Source organism: Chlorella variabilis (genome assembly GCF_000147415.1).
Source record: "Chlorella variabilis unplaced genomic scaffold CHLNCscaffold_9, whole genome shotgun sequence".
Classification (NCBI taxonomy): domain Eukaryota; kingdom Viridiplantae; phylum Chlorophyta; class Trebouxiophyceae; order Chlorellales; family Chlorellaceae; genus Chlorella; species Chlorella variabilis.
The window spans coordinates 196058-212452 of NW_005435079.1; the positions used below are offsets into that span (position 1 = coordinate 196058).

Genomic DNA, 16395 nt, shown 5'->3' on the forward strand with positions numbered 1-16395 from the left:
CCAATCTACGCCAGCATCGAGCTGCAGCGAAGAGAGGTGCAGGCACTCTGGCTCTGAGAGCCATCACCACTCCAAAGGCGCTCCGTCCCTTCCCATTGCCATTGACCGTCAGGCTTCACACTCAGGGATAGTCGCTGGTGAGCGGGCCGCGCCGACGAACTGCCGAACACAGTGCTCTTCTGTGCGGCTCTGAACTCAGGCCTGTCCCGCCACAGCGAAGGCCGCGCAGGATAGGCCTGCAGTGCCGCAGGATAGGCCCCCTTACCACGCCCAGGCCCACCACACTCGACTGCTGCTGCGTGACGCCCGCCACCCGCCACCGCCGCTTTTGTTTCCTCATCTCCCTGCTCTGTGGTCGGTCTTTGTGCAGATTGGCAGTCCTTAGAGCAGTCAGTGGACAACTCCAGCTGACCGAGTTTGTGGCATCGCTGAAGCACACATCGCCCGGGCACCGTGGCAGTTGAGAGGCCACCATCACTATGGCTGTCTGGCCGGCTTGGGCGGCGCCGACGGACGAAGTGCTGAAGCACCATGGCACAGACCTGGCGGCAGGGCTGAGCAGCAGCGAGGTGGAGGCGCGGCGCGCCAAGTGCGGCTACAATGAGCTGCAAAAGGCGCCCGGCACGCCCCTCTGGAAACTCGTTCTTGAGCAGTTTGATGACACGCTTGTCAAGGTGCGCTCGCCGCTTAGGCTTGCAGCCGCTGCCAGCCGCTGGCCAGTCCAGCACCCATTTTGCAGTCTACACTGCCTGCTTGGCGCCGAATGGTGCCATGCTCATGTGCCTGCCCCGCCTGTGCCGTGCAGATCCTGCTGCTGGCGGCGGCCGTCTCGTTTGGCCTGGCTTTGTTTGAGGACAACCCCGACGAGTCTGGCGTGCGCGCCTTCATCGAGCCGCTCGTCATTGTGAGCCGCCCCTTGCAGCGCAGTACACCGTGCTTGGTGCCAGCAGTAACACCCCAGCGCCGCTCTGGCAACATGCTACGTTGCTGCTGGCTCGGATGCGGCCCAGCCCCGCTCGTCCTGTCAAGCCTGCATCTGCCTGCGCCCTCCCCTCCTGCCCTACAGGTTCTGATCCTAGTGTTGAACGCCACAGTGGGTGTGTGGCAGGAGAGCAACGCGGAGAATGCGCTGGAGGCGCTCAAGGAGATGACGGCAGACACCGCCAAGGTCTTCCGCGACGGCCAGCTGGTGAGTGAGCCAGGGGCAGGGAAATGGGCGGGGGCCGCCAATGCTGCTGCCAGGCTGCTGGTGCTGGCGGCGGCGCACGTGCCAGGGCCTGGTGGCGTGCTTGCCTCTAACTGGCGCTGCCCCTGCCAGCCTGCGGCCCATGCGCCCGAGCCTCACCTGCTGCCCCCGCTCCCCTGCCTGGCTCCAGATCTCCGACCTGCCTGCTCGCGAGCTGCTGCCTGGGGACGTGGTGGAGATCCACACGGGAGACAAGGTGCCCGCCGACATCCGGGTGGTGCAGCTCAAGACGGCGGTGCTGCGCGTGGAGCAGGCGGCGCTGACGGGCGAGTCGGTGGCGGTGGCCAAGTCGGCGGGGCCGGTGGCGCAGGAGGAGTGCGAGCTGCAGGTGGGGGCTGTGCTGTGTGTGTGTGTGTGTGGTGGCAGGCTGGGTGGGCGAGTGGTGAGCCTGCTGGAGGCTGGTGAAGGGTGCTGGAGGGAAAGGAATGCGGGATTCAGGAGTGCTTGGTTGCGTTATTGCTGCTGCTTACTGCTGCTGCTACTGGCTGTGTGTGCAGGCCAAGGAGTGCATGCTGTTTGCGGGGACGGGCATCGCGTCTGGCGCGTGCCTGGGCGTGGTGAACAGCATCGGCATGGACACAGAGATTGGCAAGATCCAGGCGCAGATCCAGGTGGGGGGGTTGGGCGGGTGACACATGCTCTTTTGCTCCTCCTGCTCTTGTTTCCCTATTGATTGTCGTGAATGGGTGATTTGTCGCTGCCTTGTTGTGCCTACCCACTTGCACCACCGCACACACCACGCCCCGCAGGAGGCGAGCGAGGAGGAGAGCGACACGCCCCTGAAGAAGAAGCTGGATGAGTTTGGCGAGATGCTGGCCAAGGTCATCCTCTACATCTGCATCGCAGGCAAGGCGGCCGCCGCGGGCTGGGCAGCAGGCCGCGCCAGCACCGACACATGCTCGGGCCCCTCAGCTGCCGTGCCTGGCCTTCATTGCCCTGCGGCCTTGCGTTTGCCTCCACCCCTTGCAGTGTGGCTGATCAACTACAAGCACTTCCTCAGCTGGAAGCCCTTCCCCGGCTCCTGGATCCCCGACCCATCGACTGTCGAGTTCTCCGTGGCCAAGGCCACCTTCTACTTCAAGGTGGCGCCCGCCTGCCACCCCTGCCGCTGGTGGTTCCACCTGTCGCTGCTGCCCCTGCTGCCGCTTGCTGGCACTGCTCCCCCCTGTTGTCATCCGCCCGCCAATTGCCAGCTACTGCCTGCCACCTGCCACCCGCCTCCTCCTTCTGCCGCGGCCTGCTGCCCGCCACCGACCGAATCGCCGCCGCCGCCGCTGCTCTGTGCCAGGTGGCTGTGGCGCTGGCTGTGGCCGCCATCCCCGAGGGCCTCCCCGCCGTCATCACCACCTGCCTGGCGCTGGGCACCCGCAAGATGGCCAAGCGCAACGCCATCGTGCGCCAGCTGCCCAGCGTGAGTGAGGAGCGGGGCAGGTGGCGCCCATGCGCTGCGCCTGTCCTGGGCTTTGGTGTGCAGGCTGGGGGATGGGGCGCCCCGAGATCACTGCAGCACTCAGCACATGTCCTGGCCTGCTCAGTCGCCAGCCATCTGCTGCTTCCCAGGCCCCCTCTCATCGGCTCAGCCTGCCCCCCACCCCCTTTCCCCGCAGGTAGAGACCCTGGGCTGCACCACCGTCATCTGCTCGGACAAGACCGGCACGCTGACCACCAACCAGATGTCGGCGGTGCGGCTGGTGGCCTTTGGGCGCTCGCTGACGCAGCTGGCGCAGTGGGAGGTCACGGGGTCCACCTACGATCCGGATGGCGGCGCGGTGCTGGGGCTGGCCGGCTTGGATCGCAACCTGGAGGTGTGTGCAGGGCGCAACCTGGGGCTGGGTGCTAGCTTGGGCCTGGCTGGGCCTGGAGCCGGGGAAGGGAGACCGGTGGGCAGCTGGTGGGAAACCACTGCTGTTCGGCTGTTGCGCCGCTGCCACACGCCAGGGCCACTGCGCCCCCGGGCCCCGCCCGCCCCTCCCCGCAGGCGCTGGCCGAGGCGTGCGCGCTGTGCAACGACGCACGCATCGAGTACAAGGCGGGGCACCACCGCTCCGTGGGGCAGCCCACCGAGGCGGCGCTGCTGGTGCTGGCCGAGAAGCTGGGCGTGCCGGGCGAGGCGGCGCAGCGCCAGATTGTGCGGGCGAGGCAGGCGGACCCTGAGGCCAGCCCCACGGGCGCCTGCGCCTTCCACGCCTCCAAGTATGAGAAGCTGGCCACCCTGGAGTTTGACCGCGACAGGTGGGGGCGCCAGGCTGGCGGGGAGGGCACTGTGGTGGTGCCCGCCTGCGTGCCTGCAGCTGCTCCCCTCAGGGATGGATGCATCTGGCAGCGTGCCGTCCCCTCCTTCTCCTGGCCTCATGCACACACCCGACAAGGACCCCACTGCCCCAGTCCACCCAATCCACACACCGACTCCCTGCCGTGCCTGCTGTGCCGCAGGAAGTCGATGAGCGTCATCTGCAGCCCCTCGCCTGCGGGTCCCGGCGCCGGCGCCGCGGGCGCCACCCCCCGCCGCTCCGGCCGCCTCACCTCCCTGCTGGGCGGCGGCGCCGCGGGCGGCGGCAACGTGCTGTTTGTCAAGGGCGCCGCCGAGTGTGTGCTGCAGCGGTGCACCAAGGTCATGCTGGCTGACGGCAGCGTGGTGCCACTGGACAAGGAGGCGCGCCTGGAGCTGGTCAGGTGGGGTGGGGGCGCTGGGTGTCGGGATGCCTCTGCAGAGCCATGGGAGTTGCAGAATGCAGGTTGGAGCACCTTGCTGGTGATCGCCCCCTCTGGCGCCAGCTTGACCCAGCTGGCACCCTCCCTCCACCCCGGCCCCACGCCGCCGCCTGCGCAGGCTGCTGGATGGGCTGGCGGCGCGCGCGCTGCGCCTGCTGGCCTTTGCCCTCAAGGCCTCCGACCTGGCTGACCTGGCCGACTTTGACGGCAGCGAGCGGCACAGGGCGCGCAAGCGGCTGGCCGACCCGGCGCAGTACGAGGCCATTGAGAGCGACCTCGTGTTCCTGGGGCTGGCAGGCCTGCAGGACCCGCCGCGCCCCGAGGTGCGCCGGCAGGCGGGGCCGCGGGGGCGGTGCTGGGGTGCGCTGGTGCAGCGGGGCACGCGGCCTGCGTGCCATCCACCAGCCTTCCGCCTGTTTTGAGAGGGCTGGAGGGAGAGTGGGAGCCTGAGCGGGGCGGCGCTGCCATCCTGCTGCGCCTGCCGCCGACAACCCTCCTGCCGCTGCCCCCTCGCACCACCCCCCACAGGTGCGCCCCGCCATTGAGGACTGCCACGCCGCCGGCATCCGTGTGGTGGTCATTACCGGGGACAACAAGCTGACGGCGGAGGCCATCTGCCGCTCCATCGGCGTGTTTGAGGAGGGGCAGGCGCTGGAGGGCAGCTCCCTGACGGGGCTGGCATTCGCGGCACTGCCGGACACGGGTGCGCACCCCCCAGACCTGGGGCCTGACCGCCCCTGCTCCCTGGCTGGTCTGCTGAGGCAGGGCCTGCGCTGTGGTCTTGTGCGGGTTCCCTGACTGCTGGCCCTGGCCACTGCCACAGCCCGCTTGCTTCAAGCCCCGTGTGTGTGCACCCACCCCCCCGCTCCTCGCCCTGCAGAGAAGCGCGAGGTGCTGTCGCAGCCGGGAGGCCTGTGCTTCTCGCGCGCCGAGCCGCGGCACAAGCAGGTGACCGCTTCATGCAGAAGTGAATCGTAGACTGCGTCATGCCTGCCCAGGCCCTCGCCCCCAATGCTCCACCCGCCAGGCCGTGTGGCCGCTCACCTCCTTGCCTGGCCCCTCACCTTACCCCAACTTGACTTCTCCCTCGCCATCACACACATCCCCGCCACCCCCTTGCCCTTTGTGTGCGCAGGACATTGTGCGCCTGCTCAAGGACATGGGCGAGGTGACCGCGATGACGGGTGACGGCGTGAATGACGCCCCCGCCCTCAAGCTGGCCGACATTGGCGTGGCCATGGGCATCACGGGCACCGAGGTGGCCAAGGAGGCCAGCGACATGGTGCTGGCAGACGACAACTTTGCCACCGTGGTGGCGGCGGTGGAGGAGGGGCGCGCCATCTACAACAACATGAAGGCGTTCATTCGGTGCGGGGGGCTGCTGCGGGGCCGCCCTGGCGTGGCTACGTAGGGGCCTGGGTGGCTGGATGCGAGCGCTGGCTGCCAGCCAGCATGCGGCTTCCTGCCGCCCAGCAGCGTCGCCGGCCGGTGGTTTGGAGGAGGGGCTGGGCTGGGCTGGGCTGGGGTATACGGTCGAGGGCCGCCGCGCTGCACCACCCCTCACGCATACCACACCCCACCTGCCACGCGCAGCTACATGATTTCCTCCAACATTGGCGAGGTGGCCTCCATCTTCCTGGCCGCGGCGCTGGGCCTGCCAGAGGGCCTCATCCCCGTGCAGGTGTGAGGCGGTGGGCAGGGCAGCCAGCCGTGCGCTGGGCACCGCTCGGCGTGCATGGGGCCAGTGCCCTGCTGTGGCCGCCCGTCTCCCTGGCCCAATATCTTTGCATTGCAGCGCTGCCCTCTCTGACGGCCCACCCACCCACCCCTGCTCCCCTCTTCCCCGCCCCCAGCTGCTGTGGGTCAATCTGGTGACCGACGGCCCCCCCGCCACCGCCCTGGGCTTCAACCCCGCCGACCCCGACATCATGACCAAGCCGCCGCGCCGCGCAGACGACCACTTCATCACGCCCTGGATCCTCTTCCGCTGGCTGGTGCGCGGTGCCGGGTTCTGCTGTGGGCGTCAGGAGAATCTTCCAGGGCTGGGGGGTGGCTGGGCCAATGCATGCAGGGCAGGGCAGGGCAGGGCAGGCCAGGTTGGATTCCTCAGAGGGCTCCTCCTCGCCTCGCCGCCTCACTGCCCCCTGGCTGCCCCCTCCCCGTGCCGCAGGTGGTGGGCTCCTACGTCGGCTTTGCCACCGTGGGCTCCTTTGCCACCTGGTACACCTCCTCCTCCTTCCTGGGCATCGACCTGTCGGGGGACGGCCACACGCCCATCACCTTTGCCCAGCTGCGCGACTGGGAGTCGTGCCGCTCATGGGAGGGCTTCCAGGTGGGCTGCGCAGCGGGCTGGGCACGCTTCGGGGGTGTGAGCCCCGGGGCAGCCGCACCTCCAGGGCAAGAATAACGATGCATCAGGGCTGTGCCCTGCCACCTACCTGGCCGGCCGGCCTCAGCCTGTTCCTGGTCTTCGCCTGCGCACGACGCTGCCCCTGCCCCTGCCCGCTGCAGGCCTCTCCCTACACCGCGGGCAGCGCCACCGTCACCTTTGACCACCCCTGCGACTACTTCACTGTGGGCAAGGTCAAGGCGTCCACGCTGTCGCTGTCGGTGCTGGTGGCCATCGAGATGTTGTGAGCTGGGCGGGGGTGGTGGTGGTGGTGTGAGCAGGGGTGTGCTGGAGGGCGGAGGGCGCCCTCGGTCGCAGTCACGCACCCATGCTGCCACCACCGCCAGCTGTGCACCAGTGCCCTGATGCTGCTGTGTGTCAGCGCTGCTGCCCTGCTGCTCACACCCTTCCCTTCACTCCCCCCCTTCCCTTCACCCCCACCCCACCCCACCCCGTGCAGCAACGCCATGAACGCGCTGTCCGAGGACAACTCCCTGGTGCAGATGCCCCCCTGGCGCAACCCCTGGCTGCTGGTGGCCATGGTGGTCAGCCTGGGCCTGCACGCTGTCATCCTGTACGTGCCCCTGCTGGCAGACATCTTCTCCATCGTGCCCCTCTCCCTCAACGAGTGCCTGCTGGTTCTGGCATACTCGCTGCCGGTCATCCTGCTGGACGAGGTGTGTGTGTGTGTGTGGATGTGTGGATGTGTGGGTGTTGGTGGGGTTGTTGTGGATTGGGTGGGGTGTGCAGGTGGCATCACCGATGTGTTTTTTGCTTGTGCACAGCCAGCGCTTTTAACCCTGCCCCCCTCCTGCCTGCCTGCCTGCCTGCCTGCCTGCCTGGAGCAGGTGCTCAAGTTCATTGGCCGCAACTTTGTCAACAAGCCAGCTGCGCTCCCCGCCAAGGCAAAGGAGGACTAGCCTTCCTCCCCACCGCTTGCTTGAGTCCACGTGAGCACTGACGGCGCCGGCAGCGGCGCCCCAATTCGTCTCGAGATTCCCGAGTATCGGCCCCGCCTGCCCAGCAAGAATCCAGGAGGGCTGCTATCAATTTGATCACACACTTTCAGTTCAACACCAGGCAGGCGGGGGTGCGCAGCGGGGCAACGCCCCTTGCAACCGCTCCCCCAACCAACCCCCTTCTACCTTCCCTCCCTGCTCTTCGTGCTTGCCCCTCTCCCCCGCTACTGCTCCTGTCCCCGGATTTTTGCGTGCCGACCAACTGGAATTTTTGACTGATGGAATGCTATACCCAAAGTTGGCAGGTGGCAGCCGCCAATATGCAGGGGTGGCACAGTAGAAGGGGTGGACAGCAGTGCAGGCAAACGGTGTTGACATCTCTTCTCCTTCCTGCTGCCCGTGCTCATCTCGTGCCAGAGCATGGGTGGCATGTGGGTCTTACATGTCATCGGTGCGGGATAAACAGAGCCGGAGAGCGGGGGAGCTAGGAGATGCGAGCGAGTCAAGCTGAACAATGCAAACGCGCCAACAACAGAAAAACGATTAGCGGGGTCAAGGGCGCGGTGCGCTGTGCTGGTGCGGAGAAGTGGGGTGCAGCGTGGAACCAAGAGGTGCGGCAGACAAATGGCAAAAGGGGTGGAGGCAAGCCAGGCGGCAGCGGCAGCGTGGTAGCACGCGCCCCCACCGCCTGTTGAGATCAAGCGAGAGCAAGGAAGGTGGGTGCCTCGTCAGAGCAGGGCGGCTTGCGCGGGGGCGGCCGCTGGCGGGGGCGCGGTGCCGGCGGCTGCGGGCTGCATACCCCGCCCACGCCCGCCGCGGCCTCCACGGCCCCAGCCTCCCTCGTTACGGTACATGTCGCCGCGGCCGCCGCCGTAGCCGCCCTCCTGCGGGCCCCGGCCGCCGCGGAAGCCGCCGCCGCCACGCGCGCCATACCCTTCTCCGCCGCGCCCGCCGCGCGGCACAAAGTCGCCGCTGCGGCCACGGCCGGGGGTGCTGTAGTAGCGGCCGCGGCCACGCCCGTCGCCGCGGCCGCCCCAGGCGCTGCCGCCGCGGCCGCCGCCGCGGCCGGAGCGCATGCCGTCGGGCGCGCCGGCAGCGCCACCTTCGGCAGACGCCTCGGCGGCACCGCTGCCGCCCGCGGCGGCATCCAGGGGGCCAGAGATACCCAGCGACTTGTCTCCGGCAAAGGACAGGGCGCCGGGCTGCGGCACACTGTCTGCGGGCGGGGCTGTGAAGCCCGGGTCAGCCTGCAGCAGGGCAGGGGGAGGGTGCAGCCGCCACCGGGTTACAGCAAGGGACAGTCGCATTCTATGAAGCACAGCAGCCAGGAGCTGCACAGGCTGGGTGGCATGCAGCCCGCCACCAGCTGCAGCAGGCAGTGAAGGCCTGCGCAGGAGGCCAGGAGGCACCCCCGCCCCCCCACACCTGGTGCACCACAGGGTAGCGGGCATCCTCGGGGGTGGCCCCCTCGCCCGCAGCGCCGCCCTCCTCGGCAGCAGGGGCCGCGGCAGCGGCGGCAGGGGCCTCAGACGTGGGGGCGGAGCCGTCGGCGCCGGGCGCCGCCGCAGCAGCGCCTCCAAAGAAGTGCCCCACCAGATTCTGGCCAGAGGCAGCCGCCTGCTCAGCGGTGGGCAGCTCCCCGCTGGCACCAGGGGACACGGTGCGGGGCGCGGCAGCAGCGGCAGCGGCGGCAGGTGCAGCCGGTGCCGCGGTGGCGGCGGCGGCAGCGGGCGCCGCCTCCTCGCCGGCCTGGCCGGGGGCGGGCGAGGCGGGCTTGGAGGCGGGCTGCACCATGGCCGGGATGGGGTAGGGCGGGACCAGCGGGAACAGCTGCAGCGACTTGATGGCCGCCAGCTTGTCCGCCAGCTCAGCGTCTGCACAGCGGGCACAGCAGGCGCGGCAGCCAATGTGTGGGTGAGGGAGGGGCCAGGCTCCGGCTCCCGAGGAGCTGCTGGCTTGCTGGCTTGTCCATATCCAGCAGCAGCAGCAGCAGCATAAGGACTGTGCAGGAACAGCGCGACTGCCGGTGGACGCACAGGTGAGGGGGGTGGTGGGCGGCGCGCCCGGCGGCAGCGCCTGCTGCTCGCTGCTGCGCTGCAGCAGCTTGGCGGCCAGCTCCTTGCAGTGCTGCAGCGCCTCGGCGTGGCTGATGGGGGCGCCCAGAGGGAGGCGCATGGACAGAGCATGGCTGGCCAGCACCACAGCGCTCAGGTCGTCGTCTGCGGGCAGGGGTGGTGCGGCGTGGTGGTGGTGGTGTGTGGGCGGTGAGGGAGGCCAAAAGACGTGAGGCAAAGAGGGGCCTCGCCCAAACACACGCACGGCTGCGTGGCCGCACCCTACGAGGCCATGCCGCCCCAACAACCCAGGCGCGCTCCCCTGGCCGCTGCGTCCAGCAGCACTCAGCCCCGGCCAGCCACACCAGCCGGCTGCGCGCCGCCCACCCGTGAGCGCCACGCCAAAGTGCTGGGCGTAGGCGACGGCGTGGGCGCGCTCGTGGTAGGCAATCTGGGCCAGGTAGGGGGTGCGGGTCATGGTGTCGAAGCTCTGCAGGGGAGGGAGGCAGGGACGGCGAGGGTTGACGCTGCTGGCGGGGCGCAGCGCGCCGGTGCGTCGCGGCCATGACGCTGCCGCGCCACTTGCTGCTGCCGGCGCCCAGCTGCATCTCGTGGCTGCTCTGTGCCTCCGGTGCGCGCGCTGCTGCGCCCGTCAGGCAGGCAGCCCGCAGCCAGCCGGCCCCTCTTGCAGGCAGGCAGCCGGCCAGGCGGGCCTCACGTTGCCCAGATACATGAGGTCCAGCAGGGTGCCCGCAGCCTCCTCCGCAGCCGCCGCCCGCGCCTCGGCCCGGGCAGCCTCCAGCGCCTCGGCGGCGCCCGCCTCGACCTCGGCCTTGACGGCCGCCACCGCCTCGGCCACCGCGGCGCTGACCGCCTTCTCCTGCGAGCAGCGGCGGCGGCAATGCACCAGCACGGTGCTCGGAGCGCCGTCGTGTGTCTGCAGCCAGTGCTCGTCCCTGGAGGACCTTCCCTGGAGACCAGGCGCCCCACCCTCTGCAGCCCACACACCGCACCTTCTCCGCCTCCAGTTCAGCCTTGGCGGCCTCGGTGGCGGCAGCCACCGCCGCCTCCCGCTCAGCGACATACTCAGCCTCGCCCTTCTGCTGCTGCGCCTTCTCACGCGCCGCTGCGGCAGGCCGGGCAGTGCAGAGAGGGGCAGCGGCGGTGAGAGGGGAGGCGCAGCGTGGGCAGCAGTGACGGCAGGCAAGGCCAGCAAAGGCCGCAAGGGCGCCAACCCGGGCGTGCCGACCCCTGATGGGGGCACTGCACAAGCCCTGTGTAGGGGCAGGAGCTTGTGCACCTGCCTCCGCCTGGGCCAGCGCCTTGGTGCGGGCCTCGGCGGCCGCGGCCACCAGCTCCTCCTTCAGGGCCTCCTTCAGGCCGGAGGCCATCTTCTCCAGCTCTTCTATGGCCGCCAGCAGGCCCGGCTTGCTGGACAGGGCCAGCTCCTGCAAGGGGAGCGGCAACGATCAGCGGCATGCCGACCGAGCTGAAGCCATCCGCGGCAAAAGGCGCTTCTTGGCGCGAGTGCAAGTCGGTCTGGGCATATCCAGAGGCACGGCGGCCTCAGTTGGCAGCCGAGGAGGCCATGCACACCTGGTCCGGGTTGAGGGCCTTCCCAGACTCCAGCTTCGCCTGGATCTCATCGGCATTGCGCAGCCTCTTGCGCAGGTTCCTCAGCCGCTTGGCGCAGAAGGCCAAGACGGGAGACTCGGCGTTGTCTGCTGCTGCCGGGGCTCCATTCTGCTTGTTGGGCGCCATCAGCTTGCCATGCAAGTGTGCCTGTGAGATGCTGGCGGCTGGGCGAAAGAGGGCCTGCCAGGGCCACTCCGTCGGGAAGAACCGTGCCTTTCTTCGAAGGCAGGGCGATGCAGCGCCCCGCCGCCCCCTCCCCCTGTCTATCTTTGAACACCGGTTGCTACCGATAGCGCAGGGATCTCTGGGCATACCACACGGGTTTGATCGAGTGGCCACCTCCCCTGCTGGCTCTTCCTGCTCTCGATTGAGGCCATTGGCGGTCCGCCATGCTGCCTCTGGTGCTGTTGAAGACGGCGGCGGCGCACCCGGTGGTAAGTGCGCACCATCACCGCCCTCGCCTGGCCTGGGGCGCTGCTGCTGGCTGGTTCCCCGGCGTGGATCCACTCAGCAGCGACAAAGAACGTGACGGAGGCGGCGACGCACGACGGCGCCGAGCCCCCTGCTGCTGCCTGCCGACCTGCCACTGCCCGCCCGCCCGCTCGCTTTCTGGGGTTGCATTTTATGGGCCAAAGCTGGCCTGAAAAGGTTGGACAGCCCGATTTGGCCTGTGCATGCGGCTCCGGTGTAACCTCAGCAGTGGTGTGGCCATCAACTGCTCGCACGGGACGAGCCCACTGCCGCCGAGTGCCACCAAGCAGCTGAACAGTCCTGCTAAACGGAATGCGGCTTGCCTGCCTGCTGCCTGCTGCCCCTCTGCAGCTGATTGAGCTAAAGAATGGGGAGACGTACAATGGCCACATGGTGCAGTGCGACACATGGATGAACATCCACCTGCGGGAGGTCATCTGCACATCAAAGGTGCTGCCCGGGGTTTGTGCGGGGGGTGCACAACTGTGCCTGCTTGCAAAGGCAGAGCCACTGCTGGTGCCGACGCCCATTCTGACTTGATGGTGTGCGCGGGCTGCTTTGTTCCCTCCAGGACGGCGACCGGTTTTGGCGCATGCCCGAGGCCTACATCCGCGGCAACACCATCAAGTACCTGCGGGTGCCCGACGAGGTGCTGGACAAGGCTAAGGAGGCAGATTTCCGGCGGGACGGTGAGCGGGGCAGGGCGGGCCAGCTGAGCCGATGGGAGGCCGGGCAGCAGCCTGAGCCTGGTGCTGGTGCTGGCATGACTGATGATGGCCTGCGTCGGCTTTGATGGACCAGCACTCGCGGCCTGCCTCCCTGCCCTTCTGCCCACCTCTTTCTTTCTCCGCTTCCGCCTGCTCCTGCCTGCAGAGAAGAGGCCAGCGGGTGGCGGCCGTGGCCGCGGAGGCAGAGGCGGCGGCCGGGGAGGCATGGGCAGGGAGGGCGGCAGGGGGCGCGAGGGCGGCCGCGGGGGAAGGGGCGAAGGCGGTCGCGGCGGCCGGGGCTGATTGCCGGGCCCATGCGTGGCTGTGTCAACTCTTCCCGTCCCGCAGCCAGTTTTTTAAGTGCTGCGCCCTGGCCTCGTTGTGCTGCACACATTCTTGCTCCCTTGTCTGCTGCCTGCTTGCCGCCCCTCGCTCCCACCGACCGCCACATCTGACTGCCACTTGACTGAAGCTTCTGCCAACTATTGCTCCCAGTACTGATTATCGCTGAACTGTTCACAACAAACAAGAGAGCGCAAGGAGGTTCCGGGCATTCAGGCAGTCAGATTGAGGGGCGCTCCTTCTGCGGCAGATTGCCACATGTTGATACAACTGGTGTCGGTACAAGGCGCGGGCCAGCCCAGCTGCTGTCGCACTAGCTGCTACAGCACCTCGACTGCTGCTGTTGGGGCTGCGTGGGCTGCACGGCGATGGGTATGCTGATGCCGCGCGGCATGGGCGCCAGCTCCTCGTCCTCTGCCGCCTGCGACTCCAGCCGCCGCTTGCGCACAATGCCGTGGATCTCTGCCGCCACCCGCGAGAACGCCTGCTCCACGTTGCTGCCATCCAGCGCCGAGGTCTCGATGAACAGCAGCCCCTCGCGCTGGGCTGCAGGAGGGCACACAGCAGGAGAAGGAGTGACATGACTGGGTCAGCAACAAATTGAGAAACAAATAAATGGTCATCATTCACACAGGTGTCCTCGTAGACTGCGCGCACCTAGCTCCTGACCCTGCTGCATGCTGACGTCGCGCTGGTCAACCAGGTCGGTCTTATTCCCCACCAGCATAACCACCATGTCGCTGCTGGCATGCTCCCGCAGCTCCTGCGCAGGAGGCGGCGTGGGGAGGCACACTGGGCGAGGCCGCCAAGCCCCAGCATGGGGCATCAACAGCTCTGCCGAACCAGCGTTGATGTCCAGTGCCCGGACACACACACTCACATTCAGCCAGCGCGGGATGGACTCGAAACTTGATGCTCGTGTCACATCATACACCAGCAGCGCGCCAACAGCTCCGCGATAATATCTGCAGCAGCGGTATGCAAGCACATGATGTTTCTGCACCAGTACACGCACGAGCAGCTGGGGAGCCGGGTGGGCAGCCAGGTAGACAAGCCTGTTCACCGCCCACTCACGCATTTGTGATGGCTCGGTAGCGCTCCTGCCCCGCTGTGTCCCAAATCTACAGGAGCAGCGGTGGTAGCAAAGCATTGAGCCCCCTCCCCATGACATCCCACCAGCTCCCACCCCGCCCACCCACACCCAGACACCTGGCATTTGATGAGGTCTCCCTCGATCGTCAGAGCTTTTGTGGCAAACTCCACACCTGGGGGGCAGACAGAGGAGCGAGCTGCTCAGAACTGCACGCGGCTGCACAGCTCGCGGTTTGGGTGCCACGCTGCGCAGCCTGTCTGCCCACACCTATTGTTGGCTTGGAGCTGGCTTGGAATTCGCCGCGGCAGAACCTGCTCAAGCAGTTGGTCTTCCCCACGCCCGAATCACCGATCAGCACCACCTGTGCGGGCCGGCAGGAGCTGGCCGGGGTGCGCTGAGTGGCAGGTGAGCACGCAGTCAAGGGTTTGGGGAAATGCCAATTTGTCGTCACACCTTGAGCAGCATGTCATAGTCGTCATCAGACCGCTGCCGCGAGGCCATGCTGCAGGGTCTTGCGGGCACTTGGCGATCTGCAGGTTCGAAAGCATCGAACGGTTGCTTAATTCTGAAATACCAATGCAAATTGCAAATTTTGCATTTTTTTTGCAAATTGTTATTTTGCAAATGCTGCTTTTGCTGATCGTTGCATCAATATGCAAACCACACAGAACATTGGTTGCAACTGCCAAAAGGGGAAAGGAACGCCCGGGGCAGGGCAGGCGGGGCGGCGGGGTCCGGCGGGCTTTTGCCCCCCCAAGCGCACCGCGGCGGGAGGTGAACCCCCTTGTATTTGGCCGGATGCCCCCAGTCGTTGAAAAGGCTAATTTTGCAGGAGCTCTGCTTCAATCGGGGCGATCGGGCTGCCCCCCTCGCACGGCCCGGGGGCCTGGTGTGTGCTGCACCCTCCCAATGTCAGGGGGGTAGTGTAGCTTTCCTGCCAAGGAAGGGGTCATGGCGGTCGTCCGGGCTGGCTACGCTACCCCTGCTGCCCACCGCCGGGGCGCCGAGACCGCGCCCAACCCTTGGAAATCTACCGGGGGTAAAACCCTGGCGGCCACTGATTTGGGCTCGCAAGCTACAACCTCCTTAATTCTCCCCGCGGCCTTGGCCTTGGCGTGGCCAGGAAGGCTGGTGGGGGGCTTCCGGCAACCCCACGTTCATGTAAGCCGCGGCCGTTGCCTGAGAAACCTGCCCCAAGCCCTGCAGCGGGGGACCATATCAGCAACTCTCCCTCCCTGCCCTGCAGCATAGCGCTGGCAGCTGAGGCAGACGCCCTGGAGGCGTTTTGCCTGCTCCGAGAGGGAAAGGTCTCGGCGGAGTGTGTGCCTCCTACCAAATTTCTGAGCCTGGCCGTGCCCAGCGCTACCCTGCGGGCCATCAAGCAGCAGGGCGTGGTCCTGGTGGACGGCAGCACCCAGGACAGGTGCGCGGCGGGGCATGCCCAGCCTCGAGGGTGATGCGCCCCCCCGCCGGTCCCGGCCCCGGCTGCTCTTGCTGTTTGTGGCCGCGCCCAGCTGGCTGCTGCTCAGTCCCGCTTTGCCCCCTCCTCTTCGATTGTGCAGGGAAGAGCTGGCCGATTGGCAGCAGCTGCAGGCTGGCGGCGCCGGCATCGACTGGCTGATGGTGGCGCCGCTTGCCGCCGGCAACGCGGGCGGCGACCCCCGGCAGCAGCAGAAGCAGCAGAAGCAGCCAGGCCAGAAGCACCGCGTGCTGGGCGCCGTAGTGGTGGCCGGGCGCGGCCAAGCGCCCACGATAGACGGAGAGTGGCTGCGCGAGTTTTCGTGCGAGATGGGCTGCCTCATCTCCCACGCCAGCGTGCAGCTCATGGAGGTGCGTCCTCGCTGCCGAGCCCGGGTTATGTTTGATGGCAGTGGCCCGTGGTGGCGCAACGCCTGCCAGCAGGCTGCTGAGCCGGGCTCGCACAGCTAGGGCCGGCGTGCTTGGTGCTCTGCCGGTGTTGCCCAGCGGCAGCCAACCCCGCCCCGCGCGAGCCCGCCTGCCCCCTCCCCCTGCAGTGCTCTCTGGAGATGCTGGGCGCCATGTTCCCGTTCCGCGTGCTGGAGCAGCTGGTCATGAACCTAGCCAGCAAGACGGGGCAGGTGCGCTGGTGGGGCAGGGGTGGTGTGCTGCCCTGCACCTGAGCAGCCCATGTCGCAGCCTGCCGCGCTGCGGTTGCCGCGCTCCGGGTCGTGGCGCCTCCTCATTCCGTGTGTGGCAATGCTGCTCCGGACCGTGCAGGTTGACCTGGCAACCGTGCTGCACGAGGCGCTGGCCCACCCCGGCTCCGACAGCAGCGGCAGCAGCAACAGCGCCAGCAGCATGTCGCCGGGCACCGCCCCCAGCAGCGCCCGCAGTTCTCTGGAGGAGCGCCCGCCGCGCTCGCCAGGCAGCCTGCCAGAGGGGGTGCCGCACCGCCACGCCCGCTTCTCGCATGGCCGCGGCTCTCCAGGGGCCAACGGCGCAGCCGCGGCCTCGCCGTTTGCGGCACAGGCGGCGTACCCGCTCGCCCCGCGGTCCCCTGCCAACGCCCCAGGTGGCATGCCGCCGCCATGCCGCCCCTGGCCCATTGCCCCACGCCGCACCCTGCATGCCGCTGCTGTGCGGCCCTGCCCGCTGGCCTGCCACTGTGCCACAGCACAGCTCCAGCCTGCGCGCACGCCGCCCGGCCTGCTGACGGCTTTGCCCCGCCGCCACGCCCCCTGCGCAGATGCGCCGCGGCAGGACTGCCCCAGCGGCACGCTCACCCCGTCTGCCGCCGTGCTGCTGCGCCAGGCCTCGCGCGGCAGC

General features: G+C 68.1%; 4 protein-coding genes across 4 annotated transcripts; 2 read left to right on the top strand and 2 right to left on the bottom strand.

Annotated features, from left to right (window-relative positions):
• Positions 1-479: 479 nt before the first annotated feature.
• On the top strand, positions 480-7267 carry CHLNCDRAFT_145247 (hypothetical protein; the record flags this gene model as incomplete). Its single annotated transcript, XM_005847827.1, has 20 exons — positions 480-674; positions 806-904; positions 1067-1189; positions 1377-1574; positions 1744-1857; positions 1996-2328; positions 2535-2657; positions 2854-3051; positions 3225-3478; positions 3680-3919; positions 4077-4281; positions 4487-4661; positions 4839-4906; positions 5094-5326; positions 5552-5639; positions 5812-5952; positions 6129-6290; positions 6470-6591; positions 6808-7024; positions 7196-7267. 20 exons carry the CDS (start codon positions 480-482, stop codon positions 7265-7267), a joined length of 3360 nt encoding a protein of 1119 aa, XP_005847889.1.
• A 767-nt stretch (positions 7268-8034) lies between these two features.
• CHLNCDRAFT_145248 (hypothetical protein) lies at positions 8035-11121 on the bottom strand (the record flags this gene model as incomplete). The annotated part of the gene is made up of 8 exons (XM_005847988.1): positions 8035-8553; positions 8732-9180; positions 9343-9525; positions 9748-9850; positions 10079-10240; positions 10374-10486; positions 10661-10808; positions 10957-11121. The coding sequence occupies 8 exons, from the start codon at positions 11119-11121 to the stop codon at positions 8035-8037; spliced, it is 1842 nt and encodes a 613-aa protein (XP_005848050.1).
• Positions 11122-11384: 263 nt separating this feature from the next.
• On the top strand, positions 11385-12476 carry CHLNCDRAFT_22901 (hypothetical protein; the record flags this gene model as incomplete). The annotated part of the gene is made up of 4 exons (XM_005847828.1): positions 11385-11429; positions 11818-11916; positions 12038-12155; positions 12340-12476. The coding sequence occupies 4 exons, from the start codon at positions 11385-11387 to the stop codon at positions 12474-12476; spliced, it is 399 nt and encodes a 132-aa protein (XP_005847890.1).
• Positions 12477-12828: 352 nt separating this feature from the next.
• On the bottom strand, positions 12829-14109 carry CHLNCDRAFT_48772 (hypothetical protein; the record flags this gene model as incomplete). Its single annotated transcript, XM_005847989.1, has 7 exons — positions 12829-13061; positions 13173-13278; positions 13396-13480; positions 13590-13636; positions 13725-13780; positions 13876-13969; positions 14062-14109. 7 exons carry the CDS (start codon positions 14107-14109, stop codon positions 12829-12831), a joined length of 669 nt encoding a protein of 222 aa, XP_005848051.1.
• Positions 14110-16395: the final 2286 nt, after the last annotated feature.